Source organism: Parus major, chromosome 2 (genome assembly GCF_001522545.3).
Source record: "Parus major isolate Abel chromosome 2, Parus_major1.1, whole genome shotgun sequence".
Lineage (NCBI taxonomy): Eukaryota > Metazoa > Chordata > Aves > Passeriformes > Paridae > Parus > Parus major.
The window spans coordinates 87,457,909-87,470,804 of record NC_031769.1 but is presented as its reverse complement, the minus strand read 5'-3'; the positions used below and the strand labels follow the sequence as shown (position 1 = coordinate 87,470,804).

The 12,896-nt window shown below is 43.5% G+C and overlaps 1 protein-coding gene across 3 annotated transcripts; it reads right to left on the bottom strand.

Annotated features, from left to right (window-relative positions):
* Positions 1 to 7,776: 7,776 nt before the first annotated feature.
* On the bottom strand, positions 7,777 to 12,473 carry CCDC127 (coiled-coil domain containing 127). Of its 3 annotated transcripts, none has more exons than XM_015620227.3 (3): positions 12,366 to 12,473; positions 11,946 to 12,074; positions 7,777 to 11,311 (listed from the first exon to the last, which is right to left on the bottom strand). In XM_015620227.3, exons 2-3 carry the CDS (start codon positions 12,064 to 12,066, stop codon positions 10,638 to 10,640), a joined length of 795 nt encoding a protein of 264 aa, XP_015475713.1. In that variant the 5' UTR covers positions 12,067 to 12,074; positions 12,366 to 12,473; the 3' UTR covers positions 7,777 to 10,637. The 3 variants fall into 3 exon arrangements, with proteins under 3 accessions (XP_015475713.1, XP_015475711.1, XP_015475712.1); XM_015620225.1 differs by lacking the exon at positions 12,366 to 12,473 and adding an exon at positions 12,327 to 12,345; XM_015620226.3 differs by lacking the exons at positions 11,946 to 12,074; positions 12,366 to 12,473 and adding an exon at positions 11,699 to 11,914.
* Between the last annotated feature and the right edge of the window lie 423 nt (positions 12,474 to 12,896).

The following is a 12,896-nucleotide window of genomic DNA, read 5'->3' as shown; positions in this document are numbered from 1 at the left end:
GATACTATTACAGCATTCCCAGCCCTTCTGAGAATGTGACAGGAACATTTAATTACCACACTACTGGCTTTTGTCCTTAGTCATTAGTAGAAGAATGAAAAAAAAATCATTCCTAAACTGATCCTTCAGGAACTGCCTTAGGAACCTCCCTTAGACCACCATTTCTGCTTTCAAGCACAGCTTACTATCATAATTAGATTTTTACCTAGTTCTTTGTTCGCAGAGTCATCACAGAATCATAGAATGCTTTGGAAGGGACCTTAAAGGTCATTTACTCCCAACCTCTCAGCCATTGACAGGGAGACCTTCCACTAGACCAAGCTGCTCAAAGATGATGCGTCATCCACAACTTCTCTGTGAAACCTGTCCCAGTGCCTCTCCACTCTTGTAGTGAAGAGTTCCTTCCTGTTATCTAATATAAACCTACTCTCTTTAATTTTGAAGCCCATTACCACTTGTATTATCGTTGCATGCCCTGTCAAAAGTCCCTTTCTGGCTTCTTTGTAGGTATTTGTAGTCCCTTTAGGTACTGGAAGGTGCTCTAAGGTCTCCCCGGAGCCTGCTTTTCTCCAAGCTGAACAGCCCCACGTCTCTCAGCCTGTCCTCATAGGAGAGGTGCTCCAGCTCTCTGATGGTCTTTGTGGACACTTCTGGACTTGCTCCAACAGGTCCACATCTTCTTTGTGCAGACTGCCCCAGAGCTGGATGCAGTACTCCAGGTGGTGACTCAAGAGCGCAGAGTACAGGGGAGAACCAGCTCCATTGGCCTGCTGGTCATGTTTTTTTGATGCAGAAGTTGGTTGATTCATCTCCTGGGCTGCAAATGCACACTGTTGGCTCACATCCAGGTTTTTGTCCACCAACATCGCTATAGTCCTTCTCTGCAGGAGTGTTCTCAGTCCATTTGCCATCCAGTCTGTATTTGTGCTTGGGATTGCCCTGATCCAGGTGCAGCACCTTTCACTTGATCTAGTAGAACTCCATTATGTTCTCCTGTGACCACTTCTCAAGCTTGTCCAGGTGCCCATGAATGGCATCCCTTCCTTCCATTGTGTCAACTGCAACACTGAGTTCATGTTATATCTCCTGGTTAGTTCAGCACATCTAGTTGTGGTCATGTGGCAACTGGTTTACTGCAAATTTCTCTCTGCTAAGTTTCATGAGCAAGCAGCATATATCAAGGTCCAAAAATAACAGTCCTGATTGCCTTACATTGAGCAAATCCCCTTTTTGAAGGATTTTATCTTGCTCTGGTAATGCAAGGTGCCAGTGATTGTTAGTTATCTACCAGTTGTTAAATATTTGCAGAAGCAAATATGCTGGTCTGGCATCTAGCTCAAATGTATTTATCAGTGTAATAGCATGGCTAATGACCTTGGAAGGCACTGTGCCTTTTTCTGAAGGACTTAGAGTCGCAGTGACATCAGCTCCAGTATGATCCTCAGGTGCTCGGAGGTGCTGTCTCTGTTGCCACCCTGTGGACTGGAACAGGCAAGCAGGGGCTGCCCTTCCCTCATCACAGTCAGTTTATTCAACAGAGCCCTTTCCTGTGCTCTGAGCTAAACGCCTCCTTCAGGAGATGCTAGGCTTATGTTTGGCAGGTCCCATGGGTTTATTAGGGCTAATAAATCTCTATGAAATTCATCCTTTCACGATATAGGCTACTACACAAGAAATGTATTGCATACCATAGTTACAAATGCAGGAAAAAATGGATCTTACATTTAGATTGGATTTATTGGTGTTAAAACATTTCTAATGACATTTGTTTTTTTCTAAAAGCATTTCTGATTTGTTTTCTAAAAACTTTTGGGGTTTTGTGTCCTATCCCTGTATTTTTAATGTACTATTTTTTCAAAAGTTAAAAAGGGCTATTAAAAAAAATAAGCCAACTTGTCTGTAAATAACACACAATTTTACAAAAAAAAAAAAAAAACAATTAAAAGGGAAATATCCCCTTTATAAAAATCCTGTATTTTGCTGGAACATACACACATAGGCATTTGTGGAAGCATGTGGGCATACTCCATTTCTTAGATGAACTTGTCTTTCACCTTGCAGGATGACATTATGAACAAATATGAGAGAGGGTGGCTACAAAGAAAAGAAATGGCAGCAGGAGGTTATTTGGGATATAAATCAAGGCCACAGGAAGGACAGAGACATTTCTTTTCTTTTGTGGGGCCAGGTCTGGTCATGGTGCAGTACCACCTGGGCCAAGGGACTCCTGGCTATGGGCAGCCCTCAGAATATCACATCAGCCTGGCTTCACAGGGATGCTCCCAGCTGGGAGACAAGCTGTCCTCCCCTGCAGCTCAGGGGTCAGCCTGACACACTCTATCAAACTGGCCACCAGGCAGCTGCTCCTGCTGAGACCTCCCTGTGCCAGCACTGGCACCCCTGGGCCAGCACAGCATACTTCTAGCCCTGCAGAAAGCTATCCCATATGGAGAAGGACTGAAAGGAGGTTGTAAACAGGTGAGAGTTGGTCTCTTCTCCCAGGTAACAGTGACAGGACCCAGACGAAATGGACTCAAGCTGTGCCAGAGGAGTTTTGGATTAGATGCTAGGGAAAGCTTCTCCCTTGAAAGGGTGGCCAGGCTTTGGAACAGGCTGCCCTGGGAAGTGGTGGAATTAGCAGCCTTGGAAATGCTCAAAAGGTGTGTGGATGTGACACGTGGGGACATGGTTTAGTGGTGAACCTGTTCACGAAAATGATTGGACTCGACGATCATAGAGGTCTTTTCCAACCTCAGTGATTCTACTATTCTGTGATTCTAAGGACAGGTTCTTCTCTTCCATGAGAGAGTGGAGGTGTCTGACTGAAGGACCTGGCTGAAATGCTTGTCTGGAGTGCTTGACCCTTGCCTTCTCCACTGTGTGTGGAGGAACCATGTGGACTCCACCAAGAGTCACAGCCGGCTCCAGGACATGCCAAAGGTGCCAGGGACCCTGCAGGTGCCAGGTGAGAGAAGCCAAGTCAGACTAGGGCTGTCCAGAACTATGGCAGCAGCTGGACTTGGTGTGGCAACTGTTCTGTGTAGTTTCCACCTTTGGAACTTGTAGTATTTCATTGTACTGTAAAGGAGGATTTGAACAGAAAACAAGTATTCAAGTAGCTTGTCTTCTTTTAGGTGTAAGTCCATCTGCTGACAGACAAGGATAAAATCAGAACAGGTGACAGAATTAGCTGGATTTTGAAACATCCTGACAAAGGTGGATCAAAGGTGGATCACCAGACTTAGCAGCAAAAATAAATTAAGCAAAAGACTGGGAATCCTGGGCTAAAAAATTAAGTTTGAAACTTTGGTTCCTAAAAGTTTCAGCAGATTGCTTGCGCAACAGCTTTCAGATCAACTTGCTCTGCACAGTTTCATAATAGTGTATTAATTGTTCCTATCTATCATCAGAATAAAACATTTGAGATAATTTAAAAGCAAACTGAAATATTTTACAGCTATGTAAAGTTATGTGCAGCTATGCTACTGTGAGAAGCAGAGAGTTGGAAATGATGACCCTTCTGTGTTCCTTCCAATTCGAGATATTCTATGGTTCTGCCCTCTATCAGAGGCTGGAGGAGACTTCCTCAGAGGAACTTTTTTTTATCTGGATCCTGTGAAGGGGAGGACAAATAGGAAGAAGAGGACAGGACTATTCTTTTTAAAAAAAAAATTCCTTTCATATAAAGACATTGAGGAAAGCAGAGATCACTGGCAATACACATTGTTTGCAGCTAGGTTTCAGGTTGCAGCCAATAGTTTCAGGCATGAAATGCAATATGATCCTTTCATTGTGATTCTGTCATGCCTGGTATGACATAGGACAAATCTGGAACTCTCCAGGTATTTTCATAGTTCCTTGCAATATACCAGGCTGTTAGGATTAACCACATTATTTTCTGACCCTTTTTAATATTGAAGCAGATGCTGGAATGAAATCTCTTACTCTAGTAATTCTATAGCAATATTTTACCAGCCTCAATCCCACTTTCTTTCCAGTCAGCTTCTCCTTGGTATTCAAAGCATCGTATACATCAATACAATTACTCTTGCTTGTGTAACGAGCCTAAACTGGGAAAGGATGGAAATGTAAAGATGGTGGTGGTGGAGGAGGAGAAGGAGAAGGAGAAGGAGTTAAATGAAATAGTCTCTGTGACAGCCCATCCTTGAAAATAGGTGGAGAAAACACAAATCCTTTTACAAGCTGCCAGCGGGTAACATCTTTGACCAGATGCGCAAAAGGGAGCCCCAGGCTCAAGAGCAAACTCAAAATCTCCAGCCTAGGGGACAATAATGATCACCTTAGAGAGGGAGATACACAGGCAAAATATTTCAGAGTTTCTTAGTTTTAGGGTAATAAACAATCACAGGTGGTCATGCAGTTTACCTTGCCAATAAATGATCTGTTGATCTTTAACTTGATCTAAGTTTTATGCTCTGTTGTTCTCAAACTCTACCTGTTAAGTAACCAAAAGGCACAGTTCTCACAGCTCCTCAGCTGACATGATTGGATTTCCTATGTGAGCGTTTGAAAGCTGCTGCCACCAGCCCACAGCAGTTCAAGCAGGGAATACCTAAAGACTTTGGAGACATACAATAAACTTTGTAGCCTTAATTTCTTCCCTTGCGATTGTAAACTTCTCCAGACTGGAAAGATGTTCTAGCTCGTGCCTACAAGTATCACTGCAAGGCAGAAATAAGACAGCACAAAGCTGTCCCTGGAACTCTGTCCCTGACTACTGGTAACACAATGGAGGTAGGATGTCACACACAGTGACTTCCACATTCATCCCATTCTGCACTGGTTTTATGGTGTCAAGGACTTCAGCAATCTGACATACCTAGGAACTTTCCATTTGTATTTATTGTGGAAGTAGCAGTGTCCCTATCCACGGAAAAATTAAAGGGAACACACTATGAACAGCATGTCTGGTGTAGTTCATCCAGCACTGAGCTGACGCTGATGCCCATGTTGCCTCTTACTCCTTTTTATCTCCCAGAAAGAGGCACAATCTTTCTGTTTGTCTGTACTGGTAGTTTTCTTAATATTTACTTCAGTTTGTATATAAATATTTAACTGAAGTAATATCGGCTCCAGCAGCATGCTTTGTTGTTTTGTTCTTTTTGACACCAGGGAGGGAGATGTACTGTCTTAAATAATTCACTATATACAGTCAGAAGATCACCAAAATATTGCTTTCATCTTTGAACACATCTCATCTTTGGAATAACTTTTTGAGGAAGTACAGGTAAGGAGCATAGGGCCAGAAATTCTTCTGTGGACAGCACCAAATTGTCTGATCTCATCATCAGAGGGCTGGAGCACTTCTATGAAGATAGGCTGAGAGAATTGGGGTTGTTCAGCATGGAGAAGAAAAGATTCGGGGAGCCTTTACTGTAGTAGCCTTTCAGTACTTTAAGGGGGGCTTATTATGAATAGGGATAAATTTTAGCAGGGCCTGTTGTCATAGGACAAGGGATAATGATTTTATACTAAAGGAGGATTGGTTTAGACTAGACATGTATGGATGCTGGTTTAGATTAGACATATATGGATGCTGAGAGCAGGTAGGGAGCACAGAACCTATGTAAAACTAAGTCACACAAGGTTCTCACTCTGGCCTGAGAAAGCACAAGGAGGAATCCAAACAGTCCTTGGAGAAGGACAACAACCTTTGCAGGCGTTGTTTGGATCCTTGTTGTTTACTTGCAATAAACAGTCTAGGGGTGTAGTTCCTACTTGTCCAATAATAGTGATGTCTTGGTTTAATGACCAATGACAGTTTTACCTCTCAGACCTGTCTCTAAAAGAAGATCTGGAATAATAAAACTAGCTCTCTTGGGCAACCCAGCTAAGAGAGTCTGTGTCGTACTTCGCCGTTCCTAATATAGTGTGACAGACATAAGGTAGAATTGTTTTACAACAAGGGTTTTGAAATACTGGCAGAGGTTGCCCAGAGAGGTGGTATGTGTTTAATCTCTGGAAACATTCAAGGTCAGGTTGGATGGGCTCTGAGCAAGTTGGTCTGTTTGGAGATGTCCTTGCTCACTGCGGGTGGGTTGGACTAGATGAGTTTTAAAGGTCGCTTCCATCCCAAACCACTCTATAATGGTCAGTGTCCCCGCAAATTTCTCAGTCAGTGAAGTGCTATTGCTTGGGATCTGTCTCACCACAAGTGTCTCTCCTCCAGCAGGAACATGTTAACCATTGTATATTGCTTCTTGCTGTCTTCATTAAACAACGAACAGTGTTTTTTAATCGAGTTTGTCAGGGTTTTCTTTTTCACTGCTGCAATATACAATGAGGTGCTAATCGGTTGCTGAACTACACCCAGTCCCTGCCTGCCGCCTTTGCACAGAGGTCTGCTGCAGCACCCACCTCAGTGGAGACAAGTTCATTCTGGTTTGGTCACCGAACACCACGGCTCTGCTCACCTTTCTTGTTACACCCCGGAGGTGTTTGGGCCAGAGAGCTCTGGCTGTGCAGCATTAGGAGACGAGGTCCAACGGAGCTCATGGGAACAGAGGATGCGGCTGCGGCTGCCGGCGGGAAGAGCCATCAGCCACAAGGGGGAAGCAGCATCCAGCGACACAAATACCAACCAGAGCAGCTTTGTGGGAATTTTGTTCTGACTGCGGTAAGTTTAGAGGTGAGTTATCTCAGAAATACAAACCTGTTACGAACACAAGAGTGAAAAGGCATTTTTTCGGCAGCTGGACAGCCCGGGTGATCATCTCAGCAGAGGGCTGTTGGGGTGCATGACTATGGACAGCTGCCACCACTCTTCTCACAATCCACCAGCTCTCTTCAAACTCTTCCACCCACAGACTCCTTGTTTCCAGAAGCACATTTACTTTCAGTTTACTCCAGTTTAATTTCAGTTTTTGTAGCAGCAATCGCTCAGCTGTTTTGCTGTGAAGTGGCCATTGCCTCACTGCTGAGCTACGCTAAATTTCAGTGAGTTACTTCTTAGCAGATCCATCTGTTGTCTCAGACATGCAGTGACGAGGGAAAGCTCCTGGACCAGGCAGTAAATTAATGACCAATAATGTGGACCTTGGCATACACACCAGCAAAGCCTTCATATCCAGCTGCACCACAACTATAAACTTGCCTTTCATCCTTTTTTCACAGCAATAACTCAAATTCCTTTGACTTCTCCTGTGTACAGTTACAGTTACCACAGTAACTGAACCCTTGACCACTATTTCTGCCTTGTACCCTCCACAGAGGAACACTCAGTTTTCTCAGCCTGACACAGGAGTGCTCAAACCCATGCTTTAAAGAGCCAGAGGATGAAAGATTGTGTCAAATACAAATAGACTGAGAATCTTTTATTCCAGGAACAAGAATTTCAAGTGTCTGAACACTGTCCTAGAGCAGTTGGATTGCAGTTCTTCACAGAGAGCAGGAAGATGAGAGAAATGAAAAGCAGCTGACATGCAGAATGAGACATCTGAGGGATTCTGGAAGAAGGCAGAATATTCTACACAACATTATGTCAAAGGGATGTCCAGTGTTTCAGAGGCATGGTCACCTTTAACCCCACATCTTTAGTTAATGCTCCGCACTTACCTGTTTAACAGTATTCTTTTCTAAGAAAAAAAACTTTGTAACATATTCTTTTCTCAGCACCAAGACCAAAACTTTTTACATGACAATTTAAAAAATGTACGGTATAATAAAACCTGAAATGGTGTGATAATTTGGAAAGTCTGAATAAAGTAGCAAATTCCAGTTCTCCTACCCACCTTGCCCAAGTTACAAAACAGTGCAGAAATATGTAAAGGTTTTTATTAATTGTTATTGTTTAACAGCTAAGTGACAATTTTATAATAAAAATAAGTTCATTAAATACTTTGAAAACAAATTATTCTTGCATTCTACATATGTATATGGGCAGTTCCAAACAATTAACCAGTTCAGAACAAGTGCGGGGCAAGATAAAACTTATATTTTAACTTACATTAGAATTTTCTGCATAACAACCTACAAAGGGGGAACACTTCAAAAATACATTGCATACCCACAAACATGAGTTTTGGTAGAAATTGATGGGACCAGTGCTTCTACATCAGTTACACACTTTTTAAAAGCCTTCTGAAACAACCCTTCTGTCTTGATACAATGATCTTCAAAGGGTCCACGACCACTAGTTCAATTAGCTGTACAAATAAATAACACTTCTAAAAAAGAGAAAGTGAATACCAAACCTTTACTACATTGCATCCAACCCTGTACATTCAAGTGTGTAAGGCCTGAATGTACATACTCATACTGAAAAAATGTTATTTTACCATTGATTATATTTTTTTAAACATTTTGAGTTACATGAATGACAAACTAAGGAAAAATGAAAAAGCATAAAACCTTTGATCTTTTAAGGCTAACTTGTACAAATTCAAGGCATGAATCTCAATTACACTGGCACTGATTCCCTCTTAGTCAACTGAGTGCTATAACTGCCTGCAGGAACGTGTGAAGCGTGCCACAGCTGGACAGTCACTTTCCACGTCCTGAAGGAATTACACACGGACTGTTATTCAAACTAATTTGTTCTCCTGGGCAATTAGACTGTGTGCCTATGCCCAGCTGCAGCAGCTTGGCTCAGGGTGTCATACCTGAGTAGCAACTCAGCTGTGTTCTCATCTCCCAACCCGCATACGCTTGGCACCCAGACAAACTGTGGCTCTTCTGGTGTTTGTGATCTCTTTTTCTCCAAGTTTGTATACTAAAACTTAATTTAAAAAGCCAGTATGAAAAAAGGATTAATAAGTCAACAAAACAGTGCAATTAGTACTACCAAGATGAGCAAAATCTCAACTGGAAAACCAAGTAGTTGGGAAACATCTGTTCTGCTCAGGAATTTTGTTCCATGTTAAATTTTTTGCTTAGTAACTGGATTAAGATTCACACATTGTTTCAAAAGATTTATCTGCTATCTTCTGAGCTCAGACTAAAATGAAACCAGGGGAAAACAGTAAGAGAAAAGCTCCACATCTGCAGGAAGATGGGCATAAACTTAGCTTGGATTGCTTCCAAGCCATGGTTCTACATGACTGCCTAGAGCAAACGCGTTTGTCAAGTCTAACCCTCAGCAGATAATAAACTGCTAATTAACCAATTGACAATCTACCAGCACTGATCAGTCAAGTAACAGAGGAGACTAAATGTTATAAATGAAAGGGTAAACACTGCCTCTTTGAGGTCTAAGGCTTGATTAGAAGGGGGGAAGAACAAAGTTATTATTTTAAATACATGGCACAATTGAAAGAAAGGTGGCTCCTACTGCTAAAAGGACCAAAAGTATACTCAAAGTTCCAAGAAAATGAAATGCACTGGGTTTTTAAAATTTGTTTGTTGCTGAATTTTTTTAAATCTGGACCTTTTTATTCTCCTGCATTATTTCACAGTATTTTTTATTTTTTTTACCTATTTTATTTTAGTAGCTAAATTAAAAAAAAAAACTTTCTTAGAAGTGTGCAAAGCTTGTGAATCTGTAGGCTTTCGTGGTCATGTGTATGTAAAGCGGTGAACCACAAGCACAGAATTTCAGAGCTGCAGAAAAGAGTATGTACCTCAGTTCTGGGAGACAGGTGGAGAGGGAGTAGTGGTTACCAGTGCAGGCTGCATTTAGATTCCCATCTGCAAACAACAAATGGGACCTGTCTAAGGAGCAGAGCCAGGTGCAATGGCAAGGAGGTCCCTGCAAGCAAACCAGAAGGCAGCCAGTGCCCTGAGAGGCAGAAGCAGCAGCATGGGGACATCCATAAAGGTGGCACATTACTGGGTTACAACTAAAACCTTGATTGAGAAAAAAACAAGAATTTTTAAGGTATCTCCAATATATGAAAATACAACTTCCAGTTTATACACTCTCTAGAATCTGAGAATGGATCCCAAGTGCCAGTGGGACATCCATCTGTTCCTTTATACATTATTTGAATTAGCATCTTTTGGATGTTTCATTCATAAAGCATTATTTGTATATTAAACTGGAAGACAATGCAAGACTGACTAATCTGAAACAGCATCAAACTATTCTCCCCCTCAGAATACTAACACATACACTTACACACACACACACATATATATTTATGTAATTGTACATACAGACACGTAAGATTTATGTGTCAAGCAGCTGGCTCCAACACCCTCTCTCAAACATCTGCCTCAAAATCAGTCTTGCTTAAACAAATTTTTAAAAAATAATAGTAATAAAAAAAGACAGTGTTGAGACACCACGTAAAATGTCAGGGATAAGGAGCACAATGTGCTACTGCACCTGGGGGAGACAAATGACCATTCTCTGTTGCTGGAGTGTGACCATCAACGAGGCAAATCCCTCTAACCTGAGTTCTGTTTTGCTGCTTCTGGAGTTACCTGGGGAGTTGGCGTATCTCTATATTGCAAAACAAACACACTCACAGAGTTTAGGAGCATGCACAGCTCACCAGAGCATCTGTTGTTAGTGAGAGGAAAGGCACCAGCACTGCACATGTCCCATGCAAATACAAGTGCAAGGAGGAAGAGAGGTGGCAACACAGAAGCAGAAGGATTTAACAGCTTCGGACTACAACTGTGATTGTCCCCTACCACGCACAGTGGATCGCGTGGAATCCCACTGCTTCCCCTACTTAGTGTTTTCCTAACATGGCCTTTTCTACCCTCTTGTATTTTTGCAGTTCAACAGCTAGTTCCCAGTATCTCAGATACAGCCACATAAGCTTTCCATTTTGACTTCTGGTTCTGTTCAGCACATTGCCACAGTAGTTATCATGTTTGAAAATATCTTTTAAGCCACTCTCCACATGTAAAGCCATAGCAATAGGATTAGTTGCTGCTTTAACTAGCAGATTTTTCTCTATTTCTAGTCTCTGACTTCTGGGTACAATAAGACTACAGTAGATGTCCTGTCTTTCCTTCAGTCCCTCTTCAAATTCTTTTAGTAAAACATTGGCTTTCTGTTGCCACTCTTCTTCCTTTGCCAGGCAACTCTGGTACAAGGTACCTTCTGCTCCAGACTGCAAAAGGAGTTGTTTTTCTCGCTCCAACTTCTCCTGCTCCTGTTCCAGCAGCTTCCTCTCTTCTACTAGTTTGCGGCTCTGGGACACGAGGGCTTCACGGTAACTCAGGGTCCTGTTGCGTTCCTTTTCCAGCTCCACCTCTAGATGAGCAACAGCGCGACGATTCTCCGTGATTATATCCCGGTATTTGCCTTCCAGGTCTTTTTGTAAAGTTGACTCTTTTCTGTAGTATTCTTGTCTTTCTTTTTCTATTTCTTTCTGACATTCTCTGGTCCAGATCCAACCTATCACATATAAATGAGACTTTAGATGCAAATATAATATGTAACAATGAGAGGTATGATAAATTAGCTATGCCAGAAATGAAGCTACAAAGTGGTAAAAAGCTCTCCTTCCTGCCCTTCCCAGTGATACTTCTATATACGTGTCCCCACAAAATATATTTCTGTGGTCCTTGTTTCACAGTGAGTCACTTTGAACGATCATGCTCTCTTTGAAATAACATTTCAGAGAAATTTTCCATTATTTTATTGTCTATACTAGCACTACTTAGATTAGAGAAGGAAAATAAAGTAATGGAGAAACAAACTGGAGGTCTCCAACGCAGATATTGCATGGAGAATTTTCTAGGCCCAGTAAATAAATACATCAGCAACATCTGGCGTTGTTACCTCTGGGCTCTCCAGCACATCCTGTGTCCATTTTTCCCGAGACAGCTTTGTATATTGGAGCTTATTAAATATGGATTCAACTCCGCGTATGAGAAGTGGTCATTGCCTTAGCGCTACCAGCAGCGCCGGCTGTTTACAGCGCTATAAACAAGAAGGCCTGGGGAAGTCTCCAGGCGGGGCAGGGCCGGGCTCTGTCACCGCACTGCTCCAGGAGCCCCCCTTGGGCCGGAGGCCCAGCGCTACTCACGGAAGGCGGCCAGGCCCAGCATGGGGACCAGCAGGGCGTAATTCCACCGGCTGCCGTCATCGCCGGGACCGCGCCGATTGGGCAGGATGTTCCAGTTGGGAGGCTCGTTTAAGTTATTCATGAAGGCACCTGCGATGCACAGAGGGGAGACGCCGCCTCAGCAGCGCGCAGAGGGACCGGGACCGCTCCCGCTGCCACCTTCTCCTCCCGCTGGGGGCCTGGGAATTCTGCCCGAGCCCCTCGAACGGCGGCCCCGACACTTGGCCACGCCCTGAGCGGCAGCCCCGGGCGCGATACGGCCTGCCGGGCTCATCCCCGTTCCCGTTCCCACTCCCATTCCCGTCTCTGTCCCGCTCCCCCCACGGCGGGACCCCCACGCACGAGCCCGGGAGCGCGCGGACCCCTGGCGCTGCCACTCACCTGCCGGCCCCGCCCCCTCCCGGGCCGGCCCATCAGCCTGGGGAAAAAGGGGGAAAAGACAAGACAAGGCTCGCCCGAGCCTGGAGCGCTGCCGTGCGTCAGGCCCCGCCCCTGACGGGCGCTTTTTATTTCATAAAGCCGCCGCCAAACGCAGCCGTGAGCGGCATCTGAATTCCAGCGTCTGGAGCTGCTGAGTCTGCTTTTTGTCCGAGAGAGACTGTACGGTCTTTCCTTCACCCTTTTGTCTAAATCTTATGTCTACGGAATAGTCTTTCCCACAACTTCAAAAAATTATTCTGGCCTGTTTATTACACAAAAATTCAGGCACTGTCAGACAAAGACGCTGAATCTCACAGTATTGGAGAAGTACGTATTTTAATATGTCATCAAGGAAAAATAATGGCAGTAACACAATTCTAGGCTTTTTTTTTTTTTTTTTTTTTTAATGTTCTTTACACTCAAAGCACAAAACAAGAGCTCTTTAGGAATCTTCCATCACGCAGCTCTGGGGTGGAGAGCCCCCCCTCGCGG

Bases quoted from the DNA above. Each gene is read 5' to 3' on its own strand.
- CCDC127 (XM_015620227.3), bottom strand. From the start codon at position 12,066: ATGAATAACTTAAACGAGCCTCCCAACTGGAACATCCTGCCCAATCGG. The intron at 11,312-11,945 runs GTGAGTAGCGCT...TATATGTGATAG, and splicing joins GCTGGGCCTGGCCGCCTTCC to GTTGGATCTGGACCAGAGAA.